General features: G+C 33.1%; 1 protein-coding gene across 5 annotated transcripts in view; it reads right to left on the bottom strand.

Moving 5' to 3' along the window:
* Positions 1–20,128, bottom strand: part of Ect2 (epithelial cell transforming 2) — a 58,302-nt gene that overhangs the window by 6,841 nt on the left and 31,333 nt on the right. For all 5 annotated transcript variants that reach the window (XM_005383013.2, XM_013513629.1, XM_005383014.2 and 2 more), the window contains 5 exons: positions 18,625–18,706; positions 14,446–14,524; positions 14,163–14,282; positions 11,376–11,514; positions 9,464–9,618 (listed from right to left, as the gene is read on the bottom strand). In XM_005383013.2, coding sequence (XP_005383070.1) covers positions 9,464–9,618; positions 11,376–11,514; positions 14,163–14,282; positions 14,446–14,524; positions 18,625–18,706 — 575 coding nt within the window. The remainder of the gene's footprint in view (positions 1–9,463; positions 9,619–11,375; positions 11,515–14,162; positions 14,283–14,445; positions 14,525–18,624; positions 18,707–20,128) is intronic.

Genomic DNA, 20,128 nt, shown 5'->3' with positions numbered 1-20,128 from the left:
ACTTTGGCTCTGCACCATTAAGAGTCACACAGGTACCCCTGGTTTGCTAAAGCTTCCCTAATTTTTGGAAGCAGCCTATATGTCTACCAACAGAGGAACGGATAAAGACAATGTGGTATTACACACAATGGAGTTTTACTCTGCCATAAAGAAAGATTAACTTGAGAATGTGAATCAGATACACAAGCTCAAATATCACATGATTTCTCTTATATGAGAATCTCAAATTACAAATAAAAAAGCAAAACAATAAATAAATAGGAAGTAAGGAGACAGATCCTTCTCAGATGGGAAGGAGATCAAGAGATGGAGAGATGATGGTAGAGGGGTCAGAAAAGAGACGAGAAAAAGGGAATTACGATGCGAATATATAACTACCAATTCCACACGAGGAGCGTAAGCATTCTGTACTGCAAACATATGCTAATAAAATTGTTTTTAAAAAAAATTGAATCTATTCTGCATACTCCAGACCTTCTTTTCCATTTGATCCATTTACTATATGCTTATCTAGTCACATTTGAGAAATAGCACTTGTAACTATATCTTTTAAACGTAACATGACTATTTTTTGAAGTTAAAAAAATGGAAAGTACAAATTTAAACCAAAATATAAATCACAAATAACCAATTGTTATTTATATGTCAGTATTCTTTCTTATACTTTGCTACACATATAAAATGCTATTTATTTTCTGATGCGGGGGTTAAAATGAGGACCTGCTATATAGCCCAGAGTAGTCTCAAACTTATTTTGTTGTCCAGATAGCTGGGATTTGAGATCCTCCTGCCTCGGCCTCCCACAAAGCTGGCATGTGCATCACCATACCTAGCTCTAAAAAGTTTCTTATAACAAAATTGGAGTTTTACATTTTACATTTAGTTTTACATTGTATATTTTTAACGAGGAATACTGTTTTCTCAAGCCATTAAATACTCAAAGAAATGAGTCTGAAAGACCATCTGACAATTCTGATTATGCCATTTTCTAAGCTAGAACATTAGATGTAGAAAAGCAGAGTATGGACATTTTAAAAGTTCCTAATTGCTTTCTAAAACATATATACTATTTCAGCTCATCCTCCAGCAACAGAACAGGAAAGGACGTAACCTCCTTCAGGTAGCTTCCTTTTAAAAAAAGGCCTCAGTAGCTTCCATTATTAAAAAAAGTCTGTTGAAATTTGTTTTACAAAAAAAATTGGCATATTGTTCTCTTAATCAATACTGCTTTGTATTACTAGCAAGGTATTATTTCCTCCATGTTTCCTAACTCTTAAAACTTTGTGAATTATCCATATTCTTTGCCAATTTTTTTTAGAATACTAGTATTTCTTAGAAATAATGAAATACGTTTTTAAGAAAGAAATGATTGTTTGCCAATATTTTCCCCAATTTTTTATTTTGCATCTAATTTTATATTTCTGATTGCTTTAACATACAGGTATCTTGTTTAAACATGACAGATTTTATTCTTCTGTACTTACATTGCTTCTATGCTAACAAGTATTTCCCTATTTGAAGAGCTAAAATACATCACTGTCATGGTTTGTGTCTGGGTGTTCCCCCAAAGCCTTATGTGGTCATGGGGCAGGCTTTTAGAGTTTGACTGATTATGGGTGTGAGAGCTACACCTGCCCTGGGGTGGATAGTTTGCATATGTAAGGGAGAGCAAGAGGCTGCTTGCCGCCATTCCTCCCTTTTGTGCTTTTTGCTTTTGCTGTGTTGCGCCACCTTGAATGGTTGCCCTCTGCCATGTGCCACCCTACCTTGTAGCCAGTAGAGTATGGCTTAAAACCTCCACAAACTGTAAGCTAAATAAACCTTTCCTTCCTAAATTTTGGGTGTCAGATATTTTGTCCAAGCAACCAGAGAAAAGTAACCAAGACAATCACCTACATTTCTTGTAAGTTTCTAAAATAGCTTCACTCTTTTGCATTTTACTCTTGTATTTATCTATAACTTACAGAGATAAGTTAGGACACACATCTAATTTTCTCTAAGTACTTAAACCAATTGTCTTAGAACCATGCATTAGTAATGTTAGGGAAAGTTCTACATTTATTATATAATAAAGTTTCATTTCAAAGTCATCCATCCTTTCCATTGGTCCGCTTACAATTTTTGAAACAAAAATATTCTGATTACGTACAACTTAATATCTCACAATGAAAGTCTTGTTTCCTGAATTTTCTTAGGTTATCACTCCCTTTTCAAATTAAAAATTTGTCCAAGTCCAAAATTTCCCTAGAGGGTTTTATAGAGGCACCATTAAATTTATAAATTAAAGATGAATCAATATCTTTGTACTAGCCAGCATTCTCACTGAGGAACATTACAGGCCTCTCAGTATCATAATTTTCTTAAAACAGTATTCATGTGCTTCTTTCTATAAGGCTACTCCCACATATTTCATATCAAATTTTATTGGAAAACAAAATTTCATTTTCACACTTTCTAATTAGTGACTGCCAGCATAAAGAAAAACTGACAGGTACTATCTACATTTTATTTTGCTACTTTACTAAACTCTATATAAAATTCTAATAGATTTTTTTTTTTGAGACAGGGCCTTGCTATAGTTCAGGCTGGCCTTGAACTTGATGTGCAGCTCAGGCTGACACGGAATTTTTTGCAATCCTCCTGCCTTAGCCTCCTGAGTACTGGATTACAGGCATGTGCCATTCCACCCAGCTAAAGTTCTAATAGTTTTTAATCAATCATCTTATCATTTGCAAAATAACTGAATAAATACCTATTGTCAATCCATGAGAAAGAAAGCAGCCAGAAATCTGATTCAATCTGACTTTCCCCGTATCCTCATTCACCCACACACTCACCCAGTGAGATTGTTGTATTAAAACTGCCTGCATCTCAGAGTAGAGGGACCACATTTCCTCCTTTATAATATGGCACAGTAAGCTAAGTGGACAGGCATACGCAATTTCAGCAGTGTGCAACGTACTTACACAAACTAAGACAGACACATAGTACCCTTAGTTAAACCAATGAGCACTGAGCTACATCTCCAGCCTCCCATTCCCCTTTTGATTTGTTTGACTCAAGTTGTCAGACAACCCTCAAACACGTGATCCTCCTGCCTCAGTCTCCCAAGTAGCTGCGATTACTGGTGTGAACCACTATACCTGGCTTAGGCTACATAATCTTTGAGGGCCATAATCGTATCTCGGTAGTCCATTGTTGGCTAACAAGTCATTATGTGGGCTATGACTGTATCTTCAGTTTCACCAACTTAATTTTATTTTTGTTATAATTTTCAATTTTGATTTCAATTTTATTTCTTTATCAATAAATTACACGTTGCAAATTCTTTGGTAAAAATTTTTACACATATAATATACAAAAGTAAACCTAAAAGAAAGTTTAACATTCAAATAAATCTACTTTATCAGCTAAAATACCCATTTATGATAGTGTTATAGAGAAAATTGCTCAGGAAAAAATAAACGTACACTTTCAAAAACTTGATGCTTATATTTCTGGAAAGATAAATCTAAAAGGTTATGTTCTTGAGAGTAGTAGTAGTAGAGTAGGATAGGGGTATGAGACTTTTATTTTATGCACTATGCCTTTGTTTTTTCTATTATGTGCAAATATTACTTTTCAATGTAATAGAAGGTAATTAGCAGCATAAAGCTAAATACTGCTAACAAATTTATTCTTTGAATAAAATATTTATAAAATATTTACATGTAAAATGTATTAATGTATATAATGAAACTAGACTATGCTCAACTTTGATAAAAAGCTCTTTATAACTAAAGGACCCTAAAAGTTAAAACTAACAGTTGCTATTAAAGAAAAGTTTGTTAACAAGTCTATCCTTGGTTTCTCCTATTGTTATCATAGCTATTACTATATAATAAAATGGGAACACATGGGTTCACATTTTCCTTAATTGATAAATAAATCACTTTTGGTTTAGGAAAGGGGAAGACAGATAAAAGAACTTTGACATTCCCAGAGGACTCCAGGTCTGTAATGATTGAAGGAGGAAATATCTAGATAGTTCACTAGTGGCTAAAATGACAGTATCTATAGCTTTTGCCAAATATAACCATGATAGTTCCTTACCTCTCTCTGCACAGAGAAAAGTAAATAAGATAACTAATAGGCAAAGAACAAAGTGGAGAGAAATCAGCAGTCTTAGGCTTCTTTTTATTATTTTCTTTCTCAATAACTTTCCTCCTCCATTCCATAAGAAAAAAAGTTTCTATTTTAGTCCTCTAAATTTATAAAATAAAAATTTATACCACAGCCAAAACTCATTTTTATAACAATATATAATTCTAAAAAGAATTAGATGTATTCAAAGTTAGTCAAGCATTAAAGAAGTTTTAGAAAGGCAAGAGGTTTTTAATCTGTCCCAGATTCACATGTCCTAAGACAACTTCTGAAGACACAAATTGAAGATTAGGAAGTAGAAATTAATCTTTCCTGTGTATCTCAATGGGGCAGATTAATTTCTACTTTCTGAGTCTCAGTTACAGATTTTATAATTTTTTGTTTTGTTTTGGTCCTTTTGAAACAGGATCTCCCTACGGAGTTCAGGCTGGCCTTGAACTCACTTTGTAGCCCAGGTTGGTCTCAAACTCGCAATGATCCTCCTGCTTCAGCCTCCCAAGTGCTGGGATTACAGGCATGCGCCACCACGCCCTGCTAGATTTTATAACTCTATTCATGGGTTTAATTCACAGAAAATTATCTAGTATTGCTAACATGGTAAGCCAATGAACCCATCCATATATGTGAATCATCAAAATCTTTTCTTTCCCTTCCTTCCCTAAACTCAATGCTAAAGAAAAATATCTATTATGTGTCCTGCCCCTCATTAACTTCATCTGTGTCTCAGTGACTTCTCCAAACTGTGTAATCATGTTTATAACTTACAGCTTCTGATTTATCCAAATTAAGCAGCAGTATTAATAATAGTCATATCTATTAACAATTTGCTACAGACTGAGCATCTCTAAAACAATATCTAACTTTCTCAATACTCATGACACCATACTTAGAAATGGTCACATCTGACTTTACGTAACAAGTCACAGTCAAAAGATAGGAACGCTTAAAAAATACTGTACAAAATTACTTTCAGGCTGTGTATATAACATGTATATGAATTTTGTGTTTAAACTGGGTCCCATCTGCAATTTATCTCATTATGTATATGGAAATATTCCAGATTTGAAAAAATCTGAAATCCAAAACATTTGTGATCTAACAAACCCAAGCATTATGAAACCACTTTTAAACTAACCAAATTAAGGAGTAACATTTCTTAAATTCATTCATTAATAAAATTATACTTCTAACATTAGAGGTCAGAAATCTGTAATGACCTCAACAAAGCACCACCTGACTTCAGGCAATATATAGATCTCAGAATATGGACTGTATAATTAAAATTTACATGTTGAAAAGAGACTGAAAAAAAAAAAAAAGAAAGAAAAGAGACTGAAATAGTCTGAGATATGATTTTCAACAAATTAAACTTTAATCTTTACACTGTGAAATAGAAGGATATGGAAGCTGGGCGTGTGGTGCGCGCCTGTAATCCCAGCACTCAGGAGGCTGAGGCAGAAGGATCATTGTGAATTCGAGGCCAGCCTGGGTTATAAAGTGAGGTCAAGGTCAGCCTGAACTGTATAGCAAGACCCTGTCTCAAAAAGACCAAAAATAAATAAATAAATAAAAGATGATATGGGGTATCCTATTTATGAGGAAAACCCTATCAAGAGGGTTTTACCAATAAAAACGTCCAGATTCTAGTTAGCTTTATACTAGTTAGCCATTGCTCTTGCCTTTAGTTTCACATGTTAAAAAATAATAATAACAAGATCAAATTTTCTTTCAGCCTGAAAATTCTATTTTTTAGCCATTTAGATATGGGCATGATGAAGTAGTATAGAATAAGATAGTTCTACTCAACTTTAGTTAAGCAAGCTCTAATTATTTAGGGCACCAAGAAATACATAATAGGAAGACAAAAACTGATTCAAAGAATCAGATATTTTATCTTTTATACATATGTTTTTCATACATATATTTTAGAAAAACTTTCTCTTCAACATGGCAAAATGTTCTCAAATAAGACACTGAGTCAGGACTTCTTAAAAATTTACTACGTATAAAATTATAAATGTAGGAATGGGGTAAACTGAAGTCACTGAATGTCTGAATTTACAAACATAATCCTAAGACCAAAATTTCAACAGACTGCAATAATTTTGTGGCCTAAGAGTATAAATCAGAACATAGTTAAATGTTTGCTGCCATCTTGTGGATAATTATACTTTATATGAAAGTTTTGCATTTGTTCCTTCTATTTCAGTTCTCAAATTATAAGCCATTTTGTGGCTAATAATTCAATAGAGTACATGTTAAGGAAATTTTCCGACTAACTATTCTTCAGTACAGTATTGGAGTTATAAATCTGGAAAGGACTGCACAACCCACTTAATCTTACACTCTGGTAATGCAGAAATAATTTATATAATAAGTAATCATTATATTGCAAGGAAGTCCATTTTATACATAGATATCTACAACTGTCAAATAAACTTCCTTACAATAAGCATTTTTGCAAGCTTTAATAACAAAAGCTGTCTTCATCATTTGTCTTGCCAGATTTCTGTTATATGCAATAACATCATATTTCTCTGGATGAGCTATTTTGTAGAACAAATAATCCTCTATATAACAAATTCCTGGCCCTTAGAAATTAAAAAAAAAAGTTCTGTTTATTGCTCAAATACTAGGTAGGGGAGCTTCGATTAAGGATTATGTACTTTATAAACCATATTATCTTTATCTCTCAAGGTCAGATTTAAGTATGACAAAATGTTTCATTCCCACAGGAATGGCTAAGACTAATCTCAGTTGTGGTACTATTGTACTGAAAAGAGTGGTCTATCAGTGCATTCCATTCAATCTACCTAACTCATGCAGAGACTGAGGGCTCCATATATTTCTCCATCACATGTCTATCCCATGTATACAAAGAAAGAAATCAAATTATCTTTTAGGGGACCTAGATTTCATCCAAGATCTACTATAGGCTAACAGATTTCTGGCAAGTCATTTAAGTATGATCTTCTCATCTTCACTTTAATCTGCATGTTATAAGTATACGTTTGAAAAAAAATTATACATATGATTTTTAAAAGTTGGTATGAGAGACAGTGTGGCAAGTTGTCTCAATAAGAAAAGCAACATGCTATGACACTTCCATTACTTTCAGTAAAATTTTTTAAAAAGACTATCATTTTATTACAGGGTTGATATCCCTAATCCAAAAATCTAAAATGTTCCATAAAAAACAATGTAATATTCAAAACTTTTAAATTTTCAGATTAAAAATTTTCAACCAGCAAAGTCTATGTAAATACTTGAAAATCTGAAATACTTTCAGTCCAAAGTATTTTAAATAAGGTATACTCAAACTGTAATAAGCATTAAAGTCCTAAGAATACCTACAAAGATCACATAAGAGAGGGGCTGGGGATTTAGCTCAGCAGCACAGTGCCTGCTTGGCAAGCACAAGGTTGTGAGTTCGATCCCCAGTACCGGAATTAAAAAAAAAAAAAAAAAAATCATATGAGAGGAACAAAGCAAGATGGTGGCTAAGCGGATTCAGTAGCAGTAGTCTCCCCACAGACATACCAGCTTGAAGTGCTATTCATGCACCAAACTACTTACACAAGGAAGCTAGTTATGAGACCACACTGCTTGCTTTTAGTGTAAGAAAAAGATGCATTAAAGAAAGCAGGAAGGAAAGAGAGGACTCACCCCTTCCCCATCATCAGGCAACATGGGATGCCTCAAGCTTGGGCAAGGAAGAAGAAATTAAGTCCAGGCTTCAATTTAAAACCCATGATCAGCCAGGGATATAGCTCTGTGGCATAAGCACCTGCCTGGCAAGTGCAAGGTCCTGAGTTCAATTCCCAGTACCAAAAATAAATAAATAAATTAAATTAAATCATGATCAGGCTCATAATATGAGTATAACATGGTTTGGGCAAAAACCTATAAACATGGACTGAGCCACTGAAACTGTGTTGACCCAGAGGCAAAAAGACTGCCTCAGTGATGCATACCCCAATCTTGGTCAGCAGGGCAGGGAGCAAGAGCAGTAAGACTCCACCTGCTAGAAAGTAAGTGACAAAAGCCAGCACAGGACTTTGTTTTGGAGCTCAGTGTAGGGTCCATTGCAGTAAGTCCCAAAACCAGGCAAAAACCAAACGCCCCATACCCAGGTCAGAGATCAGATAGAGTCTCCAGACCTGCCAAAACATCAGGTAGAGATTTCTGTGTCTGGGGGACACTCAAGTTTTGGCCTGCATCAGTGCCAGTCTTGCAGTAGACATAGGGCATGCTTACCCAAACTGCACAGGTCTCTGGCTGAGACTCAGATATGATCCAGCTTAGTGTCCTGTATGGCAGCCAAGGGACTGCTTCTACCACCAATCCTGAAACTTCAGGCTGCACAGCTATTCCCAGGCCAATGGTCATAGACAAAACATCTAGACTTTGTCCTGTGGACACTCCAAGAACTGTGTGCATTCTTGTGGCTCTGTGACTCAGGTGCAGCACAGCTTAGTTATCAATTTTACTAACCGAGGCAGAAAATTCATTGGTAAGAACACAAATTCAGACAAATTCACAATGCTCTAATAAATACTGTAAACATGATATGTAAACCATCTTTAGTATGAAGACTAAAGTATATAACAAAGATAGCAATAACTTAAATTTATATGTTAAGTGATAGATAATATAGAAAGATATAAATGAGACATCAAAAATTCAAACTGTAGAAAGGAATGGAGTCCAAGGGGGATTTTTATTAGTACGATGTATTCTCTTTTGTTTGCTTCTTATCATTATGATCATGTCAAATTTCTATCTTTCAAAACAGCTAATTATAATCAAAATATGTTTTTATTAAGTTTCATAGTAATCACAAGGAAAAACTTGTGATCTACAAACTCAAAATAATAAGCACACTACTACAGTAAATCAACCACAAAAGACCATAAGGGTGTGGAAAAAAAGATTATAAAATTAGAAAACAAGTGATAAAAATGGCTGTAGTAAATAAACCTTACTTTTCCATAATTACCTTAAATGTAAATGGGTTAAATTCTTCCATAAAATGACAGAGACTTACAAGTCACAAACTACACCAAATCAGAACCATAGGAGCTAGAAGGCTAAGAGGGCTTATCGGTAAGCAAGAACTCAATGTTTCATGTACCTAAACTTTTAAAAATATCTTCCCAAATAATTTAAACTAGTGCATACACACACAACTGATTTTTCTGCATATACACCAAACAAAAATTCTCCTACATTCATAATTAACAAGCCATAGAAATGTATAGGTCTAAATGCCCTGCCATGGAATTTAAATTTTCATTATAGCACAGATTTAAGAACTTACAGCATCAGCTTTACAAATGGTGTTGGCCACATGTCGGCACAGCATCTTTAGCCAGCTGTCTTTTGGAAGTTCATCTGATGTCATCTGGAAACTGAGCAGCACATTTGCCTGCTCTGTTGGTGGCCTCACAAGCAAGGCAAAAGCATTATGGCAATCTAGGGTTAAAACCATAAGCAGTAAGTATTTATCTCCAATACTCCTTAGAGATTTCTAAGTTTAGTTTCCTCAGAACACCAAAATTCCCATGAAATTTTCTCTTCTCTACCATATCTGTCTCCTCCTTTTTCAACTCAAGGAAGAATATCATCATAGTAAGCTGAAGCACTGAAAGGAATTACAATAACAATAATATAACATATAGGAAAACAACAACTTTATAATATTAAATACACAGTATTTTCTGTGCCATTTAACATTTTCTATGAAGTTTAAGAAAATCAGGTATTATTTCTTAAATTCTAGAATTTAAATTTCTAGTTAAAATATCATTATAATAAATAACACCTTATGTACATCACAACAAAATGCCCAAACACTAAAACTGTTATGTTTTATGTCTAAAATGCTAAAACAACAAACTCCTTCATAACTAAAATCTCCCAAAATGGAGGTTATTTAAATAGTATCCCATATTTTGATGACAATCAAGTAAAAATAGCAATGTAAGTTGCTGTTCACATTTTCTTTAAGAATCATTTCTCATGAACTCTCATACCTTCTATCATTAAAGGAACCAGTAATGAAAAGAGCTTACATTACAAAATATACATACGTCTAGAATCCAACATATGGCCATAATTGCACACCATTAGATGCCAATTAAGCAGATACCACTGTTTCATGTATGTAGGTGGGAATTTCAGGCCCTCAGAGAATGTTCTCAAATACTACCAAAGTTAAGAGAACAAGCTTTCCTTGGTATACAGCAAGGCCTCCAGCTTGACACAGAGGTGGTGGAAACTGTAAGAGGTGGGCTTAGGGAGATTTTCTTTCTTTGGGTTTTTTTTTTTTTTTTTTTGAGCAAGGTCTTGCTTTGAACTCTAGCTAGCTTTGAACTCATTTTTGTAGCTAAAATCCTGACCTCCATCAGTGATCCTCCTGCTTCAACCTCCTGAGTGCTGGGATTTCAGTTATGCCCCGCCACACCCCACTAAGTTACAGAGGTTTAACATCAATGCAGGCATGTTCTTAAAGGAGACTGTGGAACCCTGGTCTTCCTTTCTATGACATCCTAGCCATAAGATGAACAGTCTAATCTACCACATGCTCTCCACCATGATGTACTGCCTCACAGCTCAAAGCCAGTAGGAACAATAGACCATGGAGAGAAACCTCCAAAACCACAGACCAAAATAAAACTTTCCTCGGTATAGATTGATTATCTCAGGTATTTTGTAACAGTAATAGAAAGCTGACTAAATACATGTGACCTTATGTCAAGTCTACCAGTTACTTTGGGTATATTTATTTCACAAATGCATATTTCAAATCATTATCTTAAAGATGGCCCCCAAAAACATAGCCATTGGTAACAGGAAAGGTACTATGATGTAAAATATACATAATAAATTAGTGATTTCTTTTGGATTCTAAGGAAATAAAAAGTTTTGATGTGGCAATAAGACTAGGGCACTATTTTAATGTATAACTAAAAGATTTTGATCCTTAAAAGATAAGATCACCCTACAGGTTGAGATAGCATTTTCATTTGAAAACAATCAAAATCTCAAGGCCGTTTCTAGGTATGAAGATAGGACAGAGGCACACGCACAATTATAGTATTTTTCCAGACTAACTAAACTATACTTCGAGGTAATTTATCTGTTTAAAAACCAACCATAAGGGAATGAATTAAATCATCAATGAATATGAACTAGTTTTACTTAGCCAATTATTTGTATAATAAGCATACCTTCTGTCTCTCTTATATCCAGCACCTTCTTAATCTGAGAAAGGGGCATTAGATGAATATGCTTAAGAGAAGCTGGGGGTCGTGTATGGCCAGGAGAACTTCTAAAGGTGCCAATAACTTTGTGCCGTTTCCTTGCTATCTGTTTATAGAAGATGAAAAAGTCATCAGTAATATCAATAAAAACAAACTCCAAATATGTAAAAGAACTAATCATATAAATCTATATACAACTTATTTGACTATTAGTCATTCCACAAGCACAGCTACTCTGTGACAAAAATCATACCTGCGTAGCAGAAATGCTCGTGTTTATGTAGAAGAGTTCTAAAGTCAGAAAAACAGGCCCAGGGATAGAGTGTGGGGTAAGGTAACACTGGAGAAGACAAGAACAAAGTCGAAACAGCAACTAGTGATTCACAATATAACGAGGTTTTATGAACTTTGTAAGTTCTTTTCATTTTTGTTTTCATTTCCTTAAAAGCCTAGTATATTATTTTGCCCTCAAAGAAACTGTGTAGTAATAATAACAGATTTTACTGAATGATACTAATATAAAATGAATTCAGAATAAATTAGTTGAACTGAGATTGACTTATCATCATCATGAACATAAAAAGTAAAGTTGAAAATGTAGTACTCTGTGTTAAGGATAATGAGAAGACAAAAAGCTAGTCAGTGTATCATACTCACGTTGAAGCAGAAATATAAACATGTCTATACACATTAAGCACTAACAGTTCATTTACCTAAGTGTAGTTAAAATAAACAATGAAGACTTAAATTAATTATTTTCACTGTAATATGTGAATATACTTTTAAATTAGGCTAAGCAAAATGATTAAATGGTTTTTAAAGCATTTAAAAAACAATAACAATTATTAGTATTGATGACACAAATGTTAGCAAATAAAGGGAGAAAACCTCTTAAAATATATAAAATATATAAAGGAAAACATATACTTAAGTCTAAAATCAAGTGAACATAAATAAAATATCACCTGTCATATTAAAGAGAATACAATATAGATTACAATCATATAGGCTATTTCTAACTTATATAATTTATAGTATGATGCTTGTTACAGATTTTATTCTAAGGAAGTTATTGCTTTATCCCAAATTTGTTTCATTTTTCTTAAACAAATTAAAAATTTACTTAAGATCTTGAATTTTGATGTCCAAATTTTGAGCAGTTTTTATTGAAATGATTCTGAGACACAGAGCTAAAAGAGAGATCAAAAAGTCACTAGATTTGAGGTGAAGAAAATGAGAGGCCAGGGGCATGGAAACTACAGGAGATGACCAACCACAGAGATTAAAGTACAAGGGAAGTCAATGAACCAGTTACAGAGACTTTGAAGGTAGTATCAGATTAAAATAAGTCACTGCTCCACCAGGAACTAGGAGATAAAATCAGAATGGACTGGCAAGGAAGATCAGATAATGTAATGTAACAAGTAAATGGAGCCAACTGACCTGTGGACTTCAACAGGAAAAAACTAAATATGCCTTAATAGAAGCAAATAAACAGATGTACAGAGACTAGTAAAGGGCCATGACAATGTGAATTTCAGTAAAATATGATAGAAATTGATTGCCTCCTTTGCCTAGCCTCTATTCCCAAAAGCAGGGCAGGCCAATACTCTTATTAGGGGAAGTCAGTTCACAATTACCTGCCTCATGATTTTCTCAATTCAGACTACAGTCAATTATATACTATGTTCCCCTGCCCAGACAGGTCTCACTGTGTAGACAGGTCTTGTTCTGGCCTTGAATTTATGATCCTTCTGTTATTTTTGTGCTTTTTGTAAATTACTGACCAAATGAAAATACTACTTTTAATTAACCTCATAATAACAAAACTACATTTAACACAAGCCAATTTCTGGTAATACTTTACTACACCTGTAACTGCTCTGTGCATGGCTTGTTCTCTAAGATTCCCTACCATTTTCTACTTTATAAAACAATGTACATGATATAAGAGGGCAAAACTTCAAGAGAAAAAATATGAAATAAGATAAAATGAAAGACCACAGACTGTAAAGAAAAAGGAAAACTACCAATCACTTTGATGAAGGCAACAGAAAGTTACCCAGTAACAGAAATGTCAAATGAGTCTTGTTATGTCTGCTTTATCAAAAAAGAACATTTTTCTCTTCTGAGATGAAGAAAAATGCACTCCTTTTCATCTCCCCACTAGACCATTTAGTTGTATAAAAATATATACCCAAAGAATAAAAAACAACAGAGCACATCAACATAATTCAAAATTTGTAGGGGTTTACAAGAAGGAAAAATTTAACTTGGGTAAATGAGAATTTTAGATTCATTACATCCCATCTAATATACCGATCACACATTTATTCTAAAATCTGCTGAAAAATCAAAAACCACAGAAGTTCATAATATCAAATTATAATGTTCAACTTCAACAAAATAATGATTTCATATGTACTGGAAAAATATCTACTCAAATTTCAAAAAGAGGAGTTCACAATTATTTTGCAAATCTTCAATAAAAATACATAGAAACAAGAAGTTCCCAAAACTCTTGACCTAAGCCTTCATTTGTATAAAAATAAATTTTGATTTTGACTTGAATATAAACATGGAAATTTAGACCTCCTGTAAAAGCATTATACTGTATTAAATCAACAACTGGTCTGAATTTTTAAAAATACTGATTAGGTTGAATTTGCCACTTTAATCTAAACTTGGTTTTAAGTGTTCCATCAGGTCACAAAAGACAACAATTTTACTGTACTATATTAAGTACCACTTTACCTCTAGGCAGTCATTGAAAAGAAAGAGGGTTACTTGTTCTCCTCTGTCACAGGGGTGCTCACTTAGAGAAACAGTTTCAACTCGTTGCACCAAACTTCGGTGGGAAGATAAAAGATTGGCCTGTGTAGATTGAAAACACCAACAGATCACTTGAATCAAATAATTTTTAACAGGCTATAATTTTAGAAAAGATTTTTTAAAAATGCCAAGATTTTGGTTTTTTAAAACTATAGAAACCTCATTAAGAAGAAAAAGAAAATGACAATCATCAAAAAGTTCTTACTGGGCATCCATCTACTTCATAAACAACATCAAAAATTTGCTTTTGTGCTTCTGTTTTTCTTTTATCCTCATTGATATGCCTGAAAAATTAATAAAGTTACTTTAGAAGATGAAAATAGCATACAGATACATCTTATTTCACACACCAAAAAATCCTCTCCTATGAATGGATCTTAATTTTGATAAGTGAATCAGTTAAAAACGTTTCTTTAAAGTATCCTACTACATTAGAAAATATTCTATGGAACCTTTCAGAAAAGTGTGTTTTACTAGAATATAAGTTACTATATTCACTACACACTTTCTAAACCTGTCCAAATCTTCAGGTTAACACAACTTTGAAATTCTAACTGTAAGTTCAGCGAAGATTTTATGCAAGTCATTCCCAAGTCATATACTAACCATTTCATTAACACAGAAATGAAGACTACTGCTTCTAGACAGATAAAATTAAAAGGCATTAGGTTTGCCCTTTGCCAGAAATAACAACAAAATGTCAAAATATAAAGAAATAAGGGTTAAGGTACTGCACATTAGAAGTCAAGTGCTACAACTACCCTTCCCTCAACCTAGAGAAAGCTTCCTCCCGCATAGCAGAAAAGCACAGGGCATGCCCTGCTACATCAGTAAGTGAAGAAGAAAAGCTGGGGAGTCCTGTTAGGATAAGAGGCTTGATTGCCAGAACTGAGAACTGCGCCCAGAAAGATCTTCATAGATCTGCAGATTGACTCATTGTATACACAGCTAAACACTGACCAGTTCCTGTCCATAAGAAAACTATCTGAAGTTAGAAAAGAAAATATCCAAAAAGATTAGAGGTAACAGTGCTCCATGCTGACATTGCACAGAACAGTGCCATCAGTCAGAGTGGACTGATCGATCCAAGTGAAAAAGCTTAAGATTATTGCCACATCAAGACAGAATACTACGACGGGTCATGTATCATCAGGGAAAATTAATTCTAGATGAAAGGCTGTTCTTAAACTTCTTTAACAAAGTTTAAAAGCAAGACATAGAAAGTTGAAACTATAATTAACTGTATCCCAGAAAAAAAAAATCTCAACAATATTTATACATTATAGAAATATTTGGCATTCAACAAAGTAAAACTAATATCCTGAGCCCAACAGAGTAAGACAGGCCATGGAGAGAAGCAAGAAAATATGGCTCATGATGAGGGAAAAAAATTGAAATTGACATGGAGGAGAGAATTAGTCAACAATTTAAAGTTGTTATACACATTTCATTGGTTTAACTAAGTAAAGGAACATAACCAGCAAAACGATGGAAGATAGTATACATTTTTAAAGTTCCAACCGAGTCTTCTAAAAATATAAGCTATACTGTTTTAGATGAAATACTGTATATCCTGGATGAGAATAACATTAGATAGTACAGAAGAAAAGATTAATAAAATTGAAGACAGTAAGAGAAACTATAAGATACTGAACAATAAAACTGGCAAAGCATTAGTAAGCTATGGAACAAAAATCAAGCAGCCGAATACATGTGAAATTTTAGTGTTCCTAAAAGAGAAAGGACAGGCAAGACAGAAAGCAAAATACTTGAAGGAATAATGGTAAAAAAAAATGCCCCATACTTGAAAAAATGTTAGGACCTGAAACAACAAACCTCAAGCACAAAACAACAACAAAATCAAACCATCAAAACAAATCAGAGGGCACTAAAAACAGTTAAGAAAGAGAAAAACCTAAGCACTAATGAAGCATGAAAATGACAATCCAAATGAAGGAAATAAACAAGAATATTAAACAAATATATACTTGCTCCTCTTTCTATGGTTTCTTTTAAAGGACATAAAATTATGTAAAGTAGTAATTATAATCACATGTTGTTTAGTTTGTACTACATAAAGATATGTATTAAAATAACATATTCCTGCTACTAGCAAGTTATCTAAGAGAAATGAAAGCACATATCTGCACAAAGACTTATAAATGTTTGTAGCAGCTTTATTTGTATGCAATACCCAGAAACAAGACTCAAAATATCCATCAACACAAGAATGGACAGTGATATAGTCATACAATGGAAATAATACAGAATGAACTATTAAGCATTAATAAAGACTATTCTCAAAACAAATATGATGGATAAAAAAGGACAGGTAAAAGAGAATATACTATCCAATTCCATTTAGGTAAAATTCTAGAAAATGCATATTATACTAATACTGTCATACAATGGAAATAATACAGAATGAACTATTAAGCATTAATAAAGACTATTCTCAAAACAAATATGATGGATAAAAAAGGACAGGTAAAAGAGAATATACTATCCAATTCCATTTAGGTAAAATTCTAGAAAATGCATATTATACTAATAGAAAGAAGCATCTCAATGGTTGCCTTGGGATGTGTGGGACAGAAAAAGGCAGAAAAACATTGCCAAGGGGCATGAATAAATTCTGAGGGATGAGGTAAATGTTCCTTATCTAGACTGCGGTGATAGCCTCATGGTATTCCATGTATGCCAGCTTTAAACTATACATTAAACACATCTAGGTTATTTCAGGGAATAGATATATATATTAAAGTTACTAAAAAATTTGCAATTATAACAAATTAAGATTTAGAAATTAAGTATGTGTAGTAGGGTTACCAAGATTGAATTTAAGAAGGCTTTTGGGGGTTTACTTAAATGGCAAGAACTAGTAAATTGATACTGTCTCATTATTTCCTTTACTACTGTATTTTGGTTATCTTAATGAACCATAAGAACTTTATTTCCTAAACTAAATGCTCAATAATCTCAAGAGTTTAGATCTGGTGAGATTCTATAAACCAGATTCTAAATTCTATTCTAAATTTATAAATCAACATCATAAATCAACACTGAAACAACTCCTATAGTTCAATATTTATTGAAAATCTACCATGCACAAGGCACTTAAAACAAATATATTAAAAATATCCCTAAGTTTCAGAACACTCAAATACTGTAATATTGAAAGAGAAAGAACCACCTTATTGATTCATCTTATTGTCTCTATTGCATCCAGATTGATACTATTCTAGAGGCAAGTAGTCAAATGATCAGTATATTCACTATTATGATTCTATTAATAGTAAATAATTATCTTGCAATCTTTGCTTACTGAAATGTACCTAAATAACAAATAAGATAATTTTTACATATTCTACACACTAAACAGGTAAATTGGGCAGGTAACAGACTTGTAGATTTTTCCTTTTGTGAAAATATGTGAAAAATGACTGCCTACTTCATAGTTTTAAGCAAGATTAAAAAAAGAAAATCATCATTATCACCACTGCAAAATTATTATCCTGTTTCCAGGATAACAAATAAAAAGCATGAAGGCTGGCTGATAAAACAAAAAGACAATAAGAAAAAAAAAGTATTGATACAACCTTTTCAACAGCAACAGAAGCTGCTACTAATTTAATCATTATTCTCCCAAATAGAATATAAAAAAGACAATCCTGCTTCTTCTTTCTAGAGCTAGTTAAGCTTCTTTGAAAGGCTCCACTGCAAGTATTTTAAGATATGACTTCATACATAAAAGCTCAGAAATTATTTAAACATATGAATTAGAAAGTTTAAGTGACTTCATGAGGCAAAACAGTGAAGGGCAACACTTTCCTACTCTCGTCATTTTAGAGATCACTGCTGATCAGACCTATGTTTCTAACATTACTCACAGTCAACAACCTAAGTATAATTACCATGCTCTCCAAATCAGTTTGAGTTGTACTATTAATACACCTCCAATCAAGACTGTCAATTCAATTCCATAAAATTCTAGATAAGAAACAAAGTTAAGAAAAAAAACAAGCCTTTCATTTTACCAAGGTCAAATTCCCAAGTTATATTTGGACACTTCATATTAACATAAAGATAAAAGAAAGCTATAATGGGAAAAATGTGAAGAAAATATCTCTATGCAATTAACATTATCAAGTTTTTAAACCATTATTGCTTTCAGAACATAATAATCTAATAATTTCTGGAACAAATACTTTGATTAAGCAATATATACTAAGAATACTTCTTATGTATAAGTGCACTATTAGGAAAGTAATTTAGATATTATTTTACAAAAATTTGCCATTGATATTTTTCTCTAATTTATGACTATCACATCAATTCTATTCTACCTATTCTAAAGAATAAAAAATTGAAACAAAGCACTTACGTCATTACTTCTTTTAGTGATCCAATAGCTTTTTCTAAAGTGCTTTTGTCAGGATTTTCATCAGCTGTATGCTTTTTAAGATCTGTAATAAAGATATTTTCTCCATGATTAAAAATAACTCAGTGGTTTCCCATGAAAGATTTAAAAATGCTGTCAATCTTGATATAAACTGAATATTTTAAAGATAATATCTAATGTTTAAAAAGTTTCAAGCAAGTTCCCTAATAAAGCTCTCTTCTGACCTACCTGCAAATATTCTCAAATACTTTTTTATACTAAATTTTCAGAATATGTCACTGATTTCTCAACCCCCTTGTAGTAACACCTGGAGACTCCTTAATTCTTTAAACTCTCTCCGAGTGCTAAATGAAAACAATCCTCAGTTAGCTCAGAACTCATTAAATATTTGATAATGTAACCTAGGCCACATCACAGAGAGCATTTGGTGTCCTAAAAAGCCAATTATGTTATTCTAGAGTTTATGCTTGACACATTGACTCCCATAGCCATCCAACTGTTTATGCAGAGTAACACGAAAAACTCTTTAAAAGTTCATTTTACTCTCGATATCATTTGATGGTTTTCTATAAGTACTTATAATGAAAATATGTAAATTAGCAAAAATCAGTTTTGGAAACTAGAAAGCCCATTTACACATTGTCATTAAAGTCTGTAATAAAATCATTTGTTTCACGAATGGATCTTACTATGTAGCCCAGGATGGCCTCAAACTTTCAATCCACCTGCCTTTGTCTCCTGAGGGTTGAGATTATAGGAATGTACCACCACACCTCATTGAAAGGACAGATTTTAGACAGCGGGGATATCACCTGAGCGCTGTGCTGCATACCCGTAATCTCAGCACTCAAAAGACTGAGGTAAGAGAACCAACAAGTTTGAAACATACCTGAGCAATTTAGTGAAATCTTGTCTCAAAAAAATAAAAACTGAATGTGGTGTTTCAGTATATTTACTTGTAACATAGTAATTATAAGTCTATAACCAAGGTATTTTTAGAGCTAAATTTTTGTATCTTCTCAGATTTTTATAATATATTTAACTAAGATGTATATTTAAATGTTGCCAGTCACAGTATCAATATTTGCTATTGAATTTTTTCTCATCTTTTATCATTTCTTATATATCACAGTTTCTTTCACATTACATTTAGATCATTTGTATAGGGGCTGGGGATTTAGCTCAGCGGCAAAAGCGCCTGCCTGGCAAGCGCAAGGTCGTGAGTTCGGTTCCCGGTACCGGAGGAAAAAAACCAAAAAAAAACCAAAAAAACTAGATCATTTGTATAATGGTCTACCTTGGCTCCTATGCAGATATTGCAGTAAGCCTCATTTTTGTTTTAACACACCCAACCCCAGTTAAAACACATGAACCACCCGTCTCCTTCCATGAAGACATATGAGCTTCGGGATGAAGCCTTTAAAGAACTGCATGGTCTCTTAAATTGGCTTCATGGTGGCAGTGTCCTTTTAATGTGTTTATATAT

The sequence above is a fragment of the Chinchilla lanigera genome, unplaced genomic scaffold, assembly GCF_000276665.1.
Source record: "Chinchilla lanigera isolate Chin_1 unplaced genomic scaffold, ChiLan1.0 scaffold00019, whole genome shotgun sequence".
NCBI lineage: Eukaryota > Metazoa > Chordata > Mammalia > Rodentia > Chinchillidae > Chinchilla > Chinchilla lanigera.
Note: the sequence above shows the minus strand (reverse complement) of the source record. Positions and strands in the feature narration are given on the sequence as shown.